The sequence below is a fragment of the Mercenaria mercenaria genome, chromosome 6, assembly GCF_021730395.1.
Source record: "Mercenaria mercenaria strain notata chromosome 6, MADL_Memer_1, whole genome shotgun sequence".
In the NCBI taxonomy this organism is placed as follows: Eukaryota; Metazoa; Mollusca; class Bivalvia; order Venerida; family Veneridae; genus Mercenaria; species Mercenaria mercenaria.
The window spans coordinates 52,736,006-52,752,025 of record NC_069366.1 but is presented as its reverse complement, the minus strand read 5'-3'; the positions used below and the strand labels follow the sequence as shown (position 1 = coordinate 52,752,025).

The 16,020-nt window shown below is 34.5% G+C and overlaps 1 protein-coding gene across 1 annotated transcript in view; it reads right to left on the bottom strand.

Moving 5' to 3' along the window:
• Positions 1-307: 307 nt before the first annotated feature.
• The window catches only part of LOC128558039 (uncharacterized), a 27,168-nt gene continuing 11,455 nt past the window's right edge, over positions 308-16,020 (bottom strand). Inside the window, exons 2-4 of the mRNA XM_053546811.1 lie at positions 2,558-2,809; positions 2,077-2,219; positions 308-590 (exon numbers count right to left, since the gene is read on the bottom strand). Coding sequence (XP_053402786.1) covers positions 414-590; positions 2,077-2,219; positions 2,558-2,809 — 572 coding nt within the window. The 3' untranslated portion in view covers positions 308-413. The remainder of the gene's footprint in view (positions 591-2,076; positions 2,220-2,557; positions 2,810-16,020) is intronic.

Genomic DNA, 16,020 nt, shown 5'->3' with positions numbered 1-16,020 from the left:
ATCCAGTAATTTTAAAGGCAGCAAAGGGAGGTAATTAAAGAATATATTTCAAGGGAGATAATTTATCTGGAAAAAAAGAAGTTCGGCACTGTGAGTGATATTGATTTATATCTCACTGCTATTTTCCAGTATTTCACCAATAAGCATAAAATAAAACATGATAATACGCCATCTTGTGACGTTCAACATCAATTATCACCGTTACCTGTCATGTCATTTTTTGAAGGATACATAACAAAACATGAATGCTTTATAAGACATACGTATTTTCTGAAAGAGAATGAACAACAGTAAAAATAATAGAATAATTTAGTCCTTTCAAAGCATGACAAGCACGTCGCTAAAAAGCACTGAAAATTCGGAGATTTATACGGCCTAGGCTTTTTTTGAAACTAGTTTGAAAACGATCTGTGCTATATAATGGTATTTGTTTTGCCTTCAATCAAAGTTAAAGATTTTAGTACCAGTTCTTCCTGTTTAGATGTCTCCGAGATTTTATGCCGATCATGCTTGACTTCTACAGTAATAGATCTATCAGCGCTAAAACCAAAGGCCATTCCTTCCACTCCAGTGACTGCAAGTAGATCTATCTGGAAGAACGATATATTTTCTAAATTAAATATGTAAATACACGCCATATGTTTTTTTTTTTTGTTTTTGTTAAACGCCGTTTTTCAACAATATTTTAGTTATGTAACGGCGGGCAGTTAACCTAACCAGTGTTCCTGGATTTTGTACCAGTATAAACCTGTTCTCCGCAAGTACATGTAACTGTCGACTTCCCCAAATGAATTAGAGGTGGATGACGAATCATTTCAGACACATTGTCTTTTATCAAATCGTCACGGAGAACATCGCCCAGGGCTCGAACTCACGACCCCGAAATCCGTAGATCTGCGCTCTCCCTACTGAGCTAAGCGGACGGGCTACACACCATATAAAATGCAGTTAAATTCAATGATAAATTAGAAGTACATATCTGATCAAAAGTTTGTAAATATCGATATTGCAGTCAAAATGCAGTTTCTTCGATGAACACTTGTTGTGCAGCTAATTTGTTTCAAGATACAATGAAATTTATCCACCAAGAATGCGGAGCTTATATTCTTCACGTTGTTATATGATAAAAATGTTGATAATAACTCTTATAACAATTGCTGTTATCGGTTCCAGACTTGGTCGCTATGTTATGTCTATAAAAGATCTATAACTCTTGAAGAACAAAAATGTGATAAAATGAAACACCTTAGAGACTTTGCATCCACATTTAAATACACCCAATGTAAATCATGCCAAATGAAAAGCAAAAGAAGCGCAATTTATTTATTTATTCTTTATTGTATTAAATGCAGTAGATCAAATGTAGTTTTACAGGGCTTTGTGTCAGAATAATTTGTGAAATTATTTGATATATTGCTGACGTAACAAATAAGCACAGATAGTGCTGACTCCTTTTTCATTCTATCATTGCTATAGATATAGTTATGTTGCTGTAAATAATAGAATTTTGGTCATTTATTGACGATTTTGGTAAGTTGCAGTATAATATGTACGAATTTAGACCAATCAGGAACAAGTTCTATAAATAGCACCAATCAAAGCGCACATCTGCTAAGGTATAAATAGGTAGACGGATGACAGTCCCGTGTATGGGTGCTTTACACCTGGCACGTTAAAGAACCAGGGAAGCTTATGAAATTGGAGCGTCTACCGACATCTTCTGACAGCTAAACGTTTTGCATTTTTTAAAAACTTGATGTTTTACATGTTTATAACAGCAGCCCACAGTGTCATATGTTAGATAGATATGAAATTCCGTAAAAATCTCTTTCACAAAGACAACTTTCCTATCTGGCTATTATTTTACAGTTTCAGCCACTATGAAAATACTCAAAACATCACACTGTAGTTGAAATTTTCTAACAGAAACAATTATTCCCTATGTGTCACAGATACAAGAACAATTATATGTTATTTCATAGTAGCGGTTTGTTCTTAAATACAAGTATGCATAAATATCAGTGACGAATATAACATCGTTTCTTGAAACACAGCCAAAATATATATTTCACTTACATCAATTACTTGTCCGTCAAAAAAACGTTTACCAGTAGGATGGTCAAGCTGAAAGAGCGTAGTCCTTCTTTTTCCAATATAGTCTACTTGAAAACGTGCAAGTTTGCCAAGTGCCATTCCAAAATATTGTCCGCACTCAGTCGCTGAAAAACATGATATAAATGTACTGAAATAGTATGATTGGTTGAGAGTCAAACCCTCACGTCTCCCTTAATACTGATATTGAATACAAAAATGTGTATTTGTTTCCATATACTTGTTGTTATGTCGCTTTAATGTAATAGTGGGATATTTTGCGCATCCGAAAGAGTGCCAAATATGGATATTCGATATACATGTATATCAATATCACACGCCCTCTGATATCGGCCTCATATTGCTCATGGGAAAATCTGAAACGAACATTGTACGTAGAAAAAAATATGCACAACAATGACATTTATTGTTCTTATATCCTCAGTCATCTCTGTTATTAGCTCACCTTCGCCATATACTTCAATCTCTTGAAAACTGGCCTCCGTATCCGGTGGTTGTATATATTCCAGTTGCGCAGTCGCATATGCTTGAACGGTCACGTAATATCCGGCTAATGGCTGAACACAGCGCATCTCTATTACACAGACATCCAACAAATCCTCAATTTCCCAGCAAAGTTGGCCACCAAAAGATTGAAACTGATATGGAAGATCATGAATCCATACCGCTATATTATACCATTTGTACGGGTATGCGCCTATAGTGATATATGACAAATAAACTGACTGAGACTGGGATGTAGATCTCTACGGTTAAAAGTGAAAATAATAATAACAAATTAAAAATTACTGAAACGTTTAGATTTTTGAAAGCTTAATCGGTACACAAAATAACATCATTTTAATCAGCAAAATGAACTTAACTTGTTTTTCATAGCATAAGTTTTGCTTATTGTTACTGATTCATTTCGACGGTTGATATTAACCTTTAACCTGCTTGCTGCAAGAGGTTTTGCCTTTGTGACCACTGCAGACAAAGATCAGCCTGCACATCAGTCAGCAAATTTTCAGTGAACATCCCTTTGAATAAGAAGTGGTACTACCCAAATTGAATAATTGGACCAGTCCATTTTAGAAATTTAGCAGTGTAAAGGTTAAAAACAAGGTATTCCTTACAATTTTTTCTATACAGTATCACTGCATGTATTAGATATGCCGAACCCAAATCTATGCGCACCCAAGGTTGATATGTTCTTGATGTAGAAAACTCGGTTGGATTATTTACTGAAAATAAGAGGATTCTGTGAAAAAGTATTTAGATTTATTTTATGCTCTTCAGTGAAATACGGAAATTTATCAGTGAAATAAAATTGATATTTTCACTGTTTCAAACAGTGAAAATATCATTTTTATTTTTCACTGGTAGATCTACGGAATTATAGATAGATCTACACTTGAATGCGAAATAATATGAATTATAGATGATAGAAAATTCCTTGCAAAAATTTCTTCAGTAGGCCTAAAGGTATAAATATATAAAAATAATAACAGGATCATGAATATTTACATTCTATTATAAATACATGTTTACAAAAGAAATCAGGAAACATGATAGAACTATTTACATTTTTTCTACAAAGATTTTCTGACGTCACGATATTATGACGCCATGATGCGATGCACGTGACGTTGCGCGGATAAAACTGGAATATAATTAAAAATGTATGAAATAAAAAGAAAATTTGTTTGTTTCAGTGTAAGATTGAAATATATTTCACTCGTGAACACCATAATTTACATTTTCACTCGTGACTGCGAAAATATTGCATTATACTGTTCACTCGGTGAAATATATTTCGATCTTACACTAAAACAAACAAATATCCTCTATGTAATTGTGCATACCATACATCGTTTCATAAAACTTTCTACCAATCTCTACAGTTTTTAATATGAACTAAGGCAAAGCCTCAAAGCGAGCTCAAAGAAATCGGATTTAGCTAAAAATATTATGCATCATTTATTTGTCACAAAGAAACTATTCCCTACTCACAAGAATTCAGGAGAACCCATTCACTTGAAAAAGTCTACATTTAGTTACACCATACCTGTAACAGCGAATATCATACGTTGCAAAAATTATGGAAAACCGGTGTCACGGTGACGTCATTACCGCGTTCCCGTTTCTTTCTGCTTATTAATGACATTTTTTCCATTTTCTGGCCGATGCTTGATCTTTTAAATGAAAATAATATTTTTTTCAAACAACTGGAAAGCATTCTTTCATTATTGTTGAGTGATGAATATTGTTTTAGCAATTGAATGAAGTTCTGTATTCACTCCGGAAAGAAGTACTTCCTGTGAGCACCTATTCGTTAGGGTGCGCTTTTTAAGAACTTCCGACGAAACTTTTCAAATCCATCACCAAGTGTGGAAGTACACTTGCGTTACCGTAAAGCTCGATTCTCAAGCAGGCCCTTCGGGCCTGCTCTTCGAGCTCGCTATAAACTAAAATATACACGAAATATTTTATTTCACTGCAAGAAATGGCTTTCTGCAAATGAACCCCACTCAGAATGTTTTAAAGCTTGTGTTAATGTTTATGTTTAAAAAAATAAAGTTAGACCTACATATTTCTTCTACATCATGTCTTATCAATTCTTTTTATCATTTTTTTCTTTACAAAGTCATGAGCGTCATGAACAGCGTCAAAACGTCAACACATCATGACGTCACAGCATATTTGTTAGGTATTACTTAGATACGTCCATGAAATTTTTAAAATATTCTAATAAATTTTAATATAGATGCGTTTGTTAATAGAGTCTACTGTTCTATCAAGAAAAGATGTTTGCCAAGTAGCGTTTTTGACACCGACCGTTCTAATGTGATCCTATTTGACTCTGGTTGATCAAATATTTTCAACATGAGAACCACTAACGTCTCAAGCCCCTACCACCCTAATCTCACTGTTTGGTACATAAAGCATACCACATTTAGTCTACCATTATCTTTCATTCTGAAACAACCCATTTTTTTTAGGAGACCTAAACTTTGTATTATTATACAATACACGCACTGTCATTATGTTATAGCGTCAATCTTCATAGCGGCGCGCTGGAAAAGAAAACATAAAAACAGGCAAATATTTGGTGATTATCTTCAAGGATGTAGATAATAATCCTTAATTACGTATTAGAATCGAAAAATATGTCTCACACAGTAATTTCCCCTTAAATAAAATCTTTGTTTGTTGTTCAGATGCGTATTATTATATCACTCGGGCTGGGTCCTCGTGATGTAATTCCTTCGCATATGAACTCCAAACAATGTTTTTATTCAGTGACAAATCACTGTTTCTTCCATAAAACAATCATTCTAACACGACTTGATTCATTTTCCTGCTGAAAGTTGTGTGTTATTTTACAACAATTCACTGTTCTGACGTCACAATTATTACGTCATATAGCGTCAAACGGCATAGCGGCGCGTTGAAAAAAAAACCAACAAGAAAACAGTAGGCAAATATTTGACGGACGTCGTCAGGGATGTACTTAAAAATCCTTGGTAACGTGTTAGAATCGAAATAATATATCTCATTTAGTGATTTGCTCTTGAATAAAATCATTGTTTGACGTTCAGATGCGTATTATTATATAGATCTAGGCTAATTCCTTCGCATCTGAACTCCAAACAATGATTTTATTCAACGACAAATCACTGGATGAGATATATTTTTTCTTAAATAACCGTATGAAATGAGCTGCACCATGAGAAAACCAACATAGTGCATTTGCGACCAACATGGATCCAGACCAGCCTGCGCATCCGCGCAGTCTGGTCAGGATCCATACTGTTCGCTAACGGTTTCTCTAATTGCAATAGGGTCTGGACCCATGCTGGCCGCAAATGCACAATGCTGGTTTTCTCATGGTCCGGCTCAAATGGCACTGGAAGGTATGATGAATCTTGCCTGATCCCCGCCAGTTCAGACCGTCCACTAGGACCCCTAGATCTTCTGTTGGTCTTACGTTTGTGGAAACTGGTCTGTGAAATGCCACATTATGATAGGCTTTATACATATATGCCATAATGTCACCCGAATAAATACCATCTGAAGAAAATGAAGAGAAGAAAAGGTATATTGTAAATAAATTACGTATTCAGAAACATGGGTCTTTAATCAAAGTGCTCAAAATATTGCAATATTAATGACAATCTGAGAAAGAATTTAATCCATTAACACAATTTGTTGATCCAGGAAAACAACTGAATTAATGATATTATGTCATTTTTATTTGATGTATTTGAAATAATTATTTATATAAGAGGCCTTAATTACATGTACCCTACGTTAAAGGGAGCGGTGGTCAAATGGTAAGGGTTTCGGCTGCTCCGTCCGTCTTTGGTTCGAGCCCCGCTGGGGTCACGACTACGCCTTTTCATATGACATCAGAACGTTTTTCTAGAAAACGGACTCGAAGGTTAAAATAAGCTTGAAGCTTTCATCGCAATAAAGCTTAAATAAATAAGTACAAACTAAAGGCACGGTTACTAAACTCTAGCTCCACCTCCCAAAAGTGGTGATATGGAAAGGATCTGTCGGCATTTTCGTGGTGCAGATATTACAAGTTTCTTCCTATAAACAGGTAAATAAACTTTTTATTCAATTTCATTTATATTGATACAGCTTATTTCGAAAATCGGAGAATGTAGTGTCGTGTAAGAATATCAAGAAACACTTGAAAATGTAACTGTTTGTTATGCTGACTGAAAGTTCTGTGAAGTACATACTATTGGTGTATCATTGAGCAGTTATAAATCAAAGCATTGTAAATACTGGAGGACGGATTGTCTTGAAATGTATTGATTCTGTCAGGTCCGCGAGATCAGCAATGTCCCTTTTCTGTTGGGAGTGTTAAACTAGTAAATGTCTTTTTCGGTTGTTTTTTTTACAACAGTGTAACCATTTCCTTGCCAAATTTCTATGTTCATTGTGAATTTAATGACAAAATATGAACAATGCAGACTATCATTATCAGATTGCACAGATGTGCATGTAGACACATGCACACAATTTCAAAACAATCATACATTTTGCAATAACTACTGGACAAATATACATCAAACTATAATAACATTGGGGACAGAACTGAAACACATTTGTTAAGATCACTAATTATAGCTGGGACGATCAGACTTTTAAGGAATACACATATAACTGATTACCGTGTTGCAAATTAAAATAGAATGTAATAGCCAAATCATTTGAGCATGAAATATTTTGATTTTGCTCTAGAATAGTAATAACTTTTACAAATTTACCGAGAGCTAAGTAAGATTGTATTCGGCAATATAATAGATTCCTTTCGCAATAAATTTCCAAGTATCATCAATCATTTGAAAAGTCTTTTACTTCTTTTGATTATCAAAAACATCTATCAAAGTTCTATTATTCTACAATCTATTACACTTATTTGTGGTGATTAAAAATAATAAATATTTTACTTCCCCTCAATTCTGAATTTTTTAGTACAGCTAAATTATATGTGTATTCCATTGATGTAAAATCTTCAATGAAAAATCTGTCATTTAACGATAAGAACACTGTCTCATATATAAAGCGTGCTTAGTTTATTGGTCAACGGGCACATCGTCTGCTCGAGTTTATACTACACTGATCCTCTGCATTCAATTAGGCCTAAAGCGCGCAGTGAAGCGTAGTGATTTCAGTTGTTCTGTTTGAGAACTATTTCCTTTCGGCGGAGTGTGAAATCTACGGTGGTTATCAAAAAATCGATTAGGCCGAAATGCGTATATGTATTATTGTGGTTCCACTGGACGGAATTGTCTTCGACAATCCGTCCAAAAATGGAAACAACTTTCATTTAGAAAGAGTCTCTTTGTGTTTACATATTGCAATGGCTGGTTCTCAGCTTGACACTGCAGTTGCAATTTAGGCGATCTTATCATTTCATTAAATTGGTTAATTATTGAGAACTATTTCTTTTTCTCCCTTTGAAATCAAGCAAATCTGTTTTGTTTCGCCTAGCTCCTCTCATTTGCCAGTAAAAAATCTATTGGTCTTATAGTATCGGATTTTGATAGGTTTGTTTCTGTAATTCCTGTTTTAATTTATTCAGATTCGTTCATTCTGTATTTTTTTTTGTAAGATCATGTAAAAAAAAAGAATATTTTTCATTCAAATTCTTTGAAATCATGTAGAAATCGGAAAGGATGTTTGGAAACATGTCGGACGTTTTCAATTACTTTCAACTTTCTTTTTATTGTTAAAAGATTTGTAAAAAAATCATTATGACTTCATCAGTAAATAAAAACGTCTAGTCGACAAACTGTAAAACATGATTATAAACAAGTCAACGACGAAGCACTCAACAGTTGCAGAAATGAAATTCCTTTCTGTAGCTCAACACGAAACTGGTGCTCAGCTTACAAGTACAATATGCAGGTGTTCCCATACAGAAAGCAAGGTAAAAAAAGCCTCGATGGAATTCCTTTCTGTAGCTCAACACAAAACTGGTGCCCAGCTTACAATTACAATATGCAGGTGTTCCCATACAGAAAGCAAGGTAAAAAAGCCTCGATGGAATTCCTTTCTGTAGCTCAACACGAAACTGGTGCCCAGCTTACAAGTACAATATGCAGGTGTTCCCATACAGAAAGCAAGGTAAAAAAAGCCTCGATGGAATTCCTTTCTGTAGCTCAACACGAAACTGGTGCCCAGCTTACAAGTACAATATGCAGGTGTTCCCATACAGAAAGCAAGGTAAAACAAGAAATATCTTTAAAAATGATGGTCGGCGAATTGTAATAAGGAAAGAAGTTTATGAATTTTTCATCTAACATTCATATTTCATCTAACATTTTTCAAATTGCAAAACTAAACACCGCACTTTAACAATTTAAACGGTTCTATTTTAATTTTTCGCAAAGGTTTCGTAGGGTTGCAGTTTTGTTTCGTTTATCCTTAGACGAATAATTACAGCAGTAGTTTGATGAAGATTCATGAAGCGGGGTCATTAAACGTGTTTATATTTTTAGCTAAATTGGTCCCTATCCCCATTTGTAACAAAATAGCAGGAGACCTTACGATATTGTTACACATCGAGTTTGATAAAAATCCATTACATTTTAGTGGTTAATGCGAAAAAAGGCATATCTACTTTTAGCTATAGTGGTCCCTAATAGGGCCCAAGTTCCTATATAAATAAATTTGGAAGAGGACCTTATAATGATGCTCCAGACCAAGTATGACAAAGATCCACCAAGCTGTTCTTGAGACGCTGTATAAAAGGCATTTCTAGTTTTAGCTCTAGCAGCCCCTAAAAGTGGTCAAATGTCCCAGCTGAACAAAGTTGGCTGCGGGCCTAATAAAGATGCTACAAATCAAGTTTGATTAGAATACATGAGAAAAAATCAATTAAAGCATTTTTTTATTTATTATTTTTATTTATTTCTAAAATAGGCCAACTGATCCCGCTTTAACAAATGCATATTCGCTATTCATGAATCTTTGGACAATGACGTCACACCTATAAAAAAGTGAAGGTCAAGCAAAACATACAATTGTAATTATTTCAATATTTCTGTTTCATAAGCAAAATTTGACCGTATTCATATCACATAGATAAACTGTATGCAACGTACCTTCATTTCAGTGTAATGAGATTCAGTCATTATATAGCATATATATAATGAAACAGATTTCAACTGAGTTCAATATTTGCATACAATACTAAAGAAAAAATATTCATATATAATAAATCAGTTAAATAATTTATAACAAATATATCAAAGCAAACAAGTACTCATTTTAATATGCAATCTTGAATTAGTTCACAAAAGCAAGAAACCTTTTCATATAAGACGACCAATTTTAACAAGGAAAATCTTTAAAAAGCACTTCTATACATAAAGACTCTTATAACCCCTTATTATGTGCTACGCAGACGTATTCAGCTCTTTCTTTCATTTGACATATTGTTGGTATTTGAACGGTTTTTATCAAATTTATAAACTTACTTATCATTTTGAGATATATCAATATTCTTGCTAAATATCTGAGCAAAGTTAGCTTTAAAACTGTGAACAGCGTCGTTTAGATAAACTTTGTCTACATTTCACTCTGCGTAGCACATCATCAGAGTGGAAGAAATTGGACACTCTCGTCCAATCAGGCAGAGTGTTACATAAATCTTCCATTTTGTAAATAAATCTACTAATGCGTTATCAAGTAGTTTGATTGCAAACTGAAGTCACGTGGCTAGGAAACGAAATCGAATTTGACGGCGTTCGCGAAAAAGCCTCGATGGAATTCCTTTCGGTAGCTCAACTACGAAACTGGTTGCTCAGGATTACAAGTACAATATGCAGGTGTTCCCATACAGAAAGCAAGGTAAAAAAAGCCTCGATGGAATTCGAATACTTCTGTCTTTATCGTTGTTTTTAAACAAATGAGCCGCGCCATGAGAAAACCAACATAGTGGGTTGGCGACCAGCATGGATCCAGACCAGCCTGCGCATCCGCGCAGTCTGGTCAGGATCCATGTTGTTCGCTAATGGTTTCTCTAATTTCGAGAGGCTTTGAAAGCGAACAGCATGGATCCTGACCAGACTGCGCGGATGCGCAGGCTGGTCTGGATCCATGCTGGTCGCAAACCCACTATGTTGGTTTTCTCATGGTGCGGCTCAAATATCCTATTATTACCATACTATCGAGACTGGCCGCCGGAATAATGAAACATTTCTTAGAGAAACAAATGGCTATAGAAAATGTATGTTAGTGGACACTCTTTTTTATTTTCTTTACGAAATATGGGTATTATGAGAAAGAATTTAGTTCATTTTGTTTTTAGATCTAAACATTTGGTAAGTGTTAAGATTATATACGTTTTCAATTTCCGGTCAGATACAAAAACAAAATATAATATTTAGTTATTTCCAAAAATAATACGATATGATTCGGCCTACTATTTTTTTCTTGTCATTCTAATGCCTTTATGTCAAGAGTTTGGCACCTTACAACCAACAATGAACTAAAACAATAGAAATTCTTACGTGACTTCAGTGAGCCAAACAAAAGAATTTCTAGCGCAACTTTTGCTGTGGAATTTATTGCAATATGACACGCTAAAATGTCGTACCAAAAAGATAAGATAACAAATAATTACAGAAAGAATGCATTGGAACAATGGAGAGATAAAAGCAAATTTGACAGACTACTGACAAAATATGACTCAGAATTTGTATAATGGCCGAATTTTAAGTTTGCCAGTATTTCTGCCTTCCAGATCGATTTTCGTAAAAAGGCTCTTCTATATTGTAGTTTACAACGATAAAAACAATCACAGCAATGACCGCTCGTCATTTTCTCTATCCAAGTCTCATTAGAAGCTCTACGGTTTCAGTCACCTGACACTAATAAGCTTTAAGGGTCATTACAACGTTGGAATTAGACAAAATTAATCCCTTATTTTCATATATATATTGCTTAGGACTTTTCTGATGAGCACATACACTCAGTTCCAAAAGAAAGTGTGCACTTAGTTTTCTGTTATTTTTTCTCGGTTATTTCATGAAAATTTATAATGTTTGGTACAATATTTTAAATCAGTTCGTAATACAAATTGGTGTGCATTTTAGATTTTGAGTTATACCTGCGAGTTAGTGTATGAAAAAAATGAAACAAAAAAGTCGGGGAATTTTTTGAAATATTTAAACTTAAAAAGTGCACACTTTCTTTTGGAACTGAGTATATATTGGTAATGTGGCGAGATGCCTCTATCAGGATGTTTGATATGATTTAGTTACCGCATACCTTATAATTCGTACCTAAATAGTTAACCAATCATACTCGCACCAACGAGGAGCAGTTATAAATTCAATATTTCAGATGATAGACTAATGAAATAAGCATATTTTCATGATTCTAGAAAAGAAAGTTCTATCTACTGAACGTTAATTACGATAGTTTCAGGCTCTAATTACGGGAAAATACACAAATTAGGGACAAATTACGCACTTTGATGAACATTGTACTAAGGGCTGATTTTTCATTATATCATTGAGCGCTATTAATTAACAGTTGGGTAAAGCTTATAAATACCAGGCCAGCGCCACGAAGAGATCAGAACCTAGCCTTGCTACCGAGGTAGTCAACAAGTCAAAAGAAATATATTATATGAATTCTGCCAAGCTGCCGAGCGATAATAACTAAGAAATAATTACCATATACTTTGGGTTTGACCTCCTGTCATAGTCTGAGTTCTTACTCAAAACATTGCGTTTCGTTTTAAGGGCCACGACGACAGGAACTTGACATCTAGTAGTAGTTAGGTAATGCTAATGTATGGTATTCACCTCAGGCATTGTTTGTTGAGAATCACCATACTACAAGTCCCATCCACGAAATTTGGAGTGCTCATATCAGTTAAATTGAGATAGATGATTAGAATTAATTATTTTTATATTTCACCATCATTTTAAAAATCATTTGTTTTCCAATCAGTCGGCAAGGAAGCCCATAGAAAAATTATATTATATTTAATATACTGAGCTAGACCGTGCACGCTACAGTAATAAAATTGTAATGCTAAAAAAATCTCAACCGTGACGTTTCTTTAGTTTGTAGCCGCAATAAAACATATGCCACAGCGCCGCAACTATGTATAGCGCCAGTACTGATCAATGCGATGGCTCATTTTCATAAAGTCTGGTGTTTGCCTTTGGAATCATTATATACATTTAAATCAATAACATGCGCGAAAATGTTGTGTAATGTGTCTTTGCATCGAAATTCAGATAGAATACAGACATATATTAATATGCGCAAACGTCTGAATCAGGAGAAAGGCTCTCGACACAAAAATTTACATAATATTTTAACGAAAGGACTGTCACCTTTAGTGAAAGTGTTCTTACACGGCACTACCTTCTCGAAGTTCTGTCAATAAAAATTTAAGACAGAATGTAAATCTTTACAGTTAAAAATGAGTGCCGACAACTTCTTTCCTTATCGTCACATTTTGGTGGTGGAGCAAGGGTTTGGTAGCCGTGTATTTACCGCACAGCTCTGGATCGCAATTATGTTGCCGCTGTTTTCTGTTTGTTTTTACATAACACGTCGGCCACGAATTCTCAGAAGACGTTCTGAAAATATAAGAGAATTTTAGGACGGCAAGAGGGCAAATAAGATAAATATTTTACATTTCTTACCATTCCTACTTAATAATTTGATAACTATTTTTTCATGTATAAGGAGATACGCCGAGCTAAAATTTAAATCTACCGCCGAATGTTTATAAAAATTAAAAGCAAATCACTTGACATCAAACGGCCGAGTTCGATCACCTACAATTGTTTTACATGCGTGTGATCGATTACGTGCTTCAGCTGTTACTATAGTAGAGCTACTGCTCTCTATTGTTAGATGTGTAGGAGTAATTATGTTTATATGTCGGCGCCAATAGATCTTCGTACCATTTACTTTTTTGTATTGTTGACGATTAAACAGGACAAAGGCCACATCCAGACACAGTTCTCAACGATCCATGTGCCTCGGATATCTTTTATAAGCAATTAAGAGCAATAAATTCAAATTAAATACAAAAAAAATATCCACAGCCTCGTTAACATTTTCTATCCTTTCACTACAAGAACCACGTTCATCCGTTAGTTGAACTGTAGTTAAAAATTACGTTATATCGGTCAACTGTAGGCAGTTCGATGCAACAATTGTTACAATAGCAGTTGACCAAACTAGGTCAATTTTAGTAATGATTATACAATGTGAATTTAAAATTTTGACTGTAACGGCACATATTATGAAAACCTGGAGATGTTTTGAAATATTCTTGTATATTGAAGGCTTGCATGTGATCAGTACTTTTAACATGCACTTACTCGCAAAGAAAACTAATGAGTGTGCTTTACAATATTTTCAGTCTGTCGAAACACAAAATTCGGAAATTAGTTTACGGACAAACTATCATTGTGTTTCTTAAGGTATGGCGTAAAATTTTTACCAACTGTTACAGTACCATACTATGCATGCAAGTTATAGCTAGCAAGTTGCTTGGGACATATTTACAACGTCTGAATTACATATTCTCCCTCGTGCCAGTGTTTTATTTTCGTAAATAAAATCTGCAAAAAGATCCTTTGGAAGCATATAATGCAATCAATCAATATAATAGCAGGCTCGGTTTGTATGTTCATGAGCGAATAGAAGTCCCTTAAAGGATTACTTGTTGTATGTTCCGTCCTGTCGTATTTCCAGTAAAATGGTTTGCGTAAATTATAAATATAATACAAGTGTCAGTCAGAGTAATGTAGACCGTTTAATTAAAATATCTTTAACATGCATGCCCTGTGTGATATTCTGAACAAAACACCGTAACTTTCTATTTGCACATTCCTCTTGGCGTTACTGCGGCAGTATTTTCATCTAGAGATGTTGGACTGATCAATCCCTAGTATTTCGTTACATGGTGAAATTGAAGAAATCTCATAGTCTGGTTGAGCGACTCTGTAGCTTGCTCCACGGTAGTGACATAAACACATGCAGTACGATCTGTAAGGTTATTGTACATGTTTGATAAAATGTATACATTAATGACTAGCACACCGAAATTCCAATATGAAATCCGCGTAATGTACAATTATTGCAGTCCGTACCACACAAAGGCCTCATTTAGTGTTTTAGTACATAAAATTCGTGTTTTGACTTCAGCCAAACTTGTGTTGAATATAGGCCGGTCAAATAGTACTTTCTATTGCAAAGTTAATTTCATTATGTAGGATTGTATGTCATTGTTATTTTTGAAAGACGTGTTAGAAGTTCTGAATAAAAAGGATTAAAGGAGAAATCAATCCATGCTAACTCTCATTAATAATAATGATTAAACTTTATGTATTTCAAACATTTTTTTTATCTAATATTCTATCGGTTCTAAAGTTTTAATTCTCTTTTTTGCGGCCGGGATGGGTGGGGGATGTTATTATTGGTTTACTTAACCACTCTGCCTTGAAACCCCTTTAAAAGGTTTGTTTTAGATGTATGTATGATACCGTGCTATCAATTAAACTAGACTAAGTATGATATATAAACAAGCATATACACAAAACATGATTACCGTGGTTTTTGTAGAAGCAATATGACAAATTAGCGTAGCCATTGCCTTGAAAATATAGTCAGGGTATCTTACTGATGTATTCACTCTGATTTCGTTCGTTAGAATGTGAAACAACATTCTTGCCTTATTCTGTGCCTTCACTGGTTGACAGTCTGTATTTGAAGCCTTGAAGGGAATGAAAACCCAATTACAAGTTATATTATTAAAACACTTTCTAATATCGAGATATTTCACTTTTAGTATATCATATTAGAGATTAATTTGAGGAACAAAATGTTCCGTACGTATTACAGTCATATCACTATAAGTAACGAATGATTTATTTTTTGTTGTTGTCGTCGTCTTTTTTTTTATTTTATTTATTTTTGTAACCACTCCCTTTAATAAAGGGATGCACGTTAAAAAGCTGATAATTTCATTTGATCAGACTATGGAGCATGTACTCTAGAAATGTAAAAGGCATGACCAGGAACGAGCTTGCGATTGGCCGACAGATACTAGATCCGCCGAAAATGTATGGAGGCATTGAGTCATCGAGGCTTCAAGAAGCAAGGTTTGATTGCAAGCCTTTTCAGGTTTTACATTTCAATTTTACAAAATAAGGGATATTACAGCTCGTTTATGTTCATTCCATTAAAAAAACATTGTATATATGCATAATTGTTATTACGTGAAATTCCACAAGAATAATTATTTGGCTTGCATCCCACACCATAATGCATTTGATGTAGAAGCTGACTAAGTCTCATGCAGTTCCCGCGATTACAGCGCATCACAGAGAGTCGCTTTGCACGTCATTTTTCTGACAATATCGC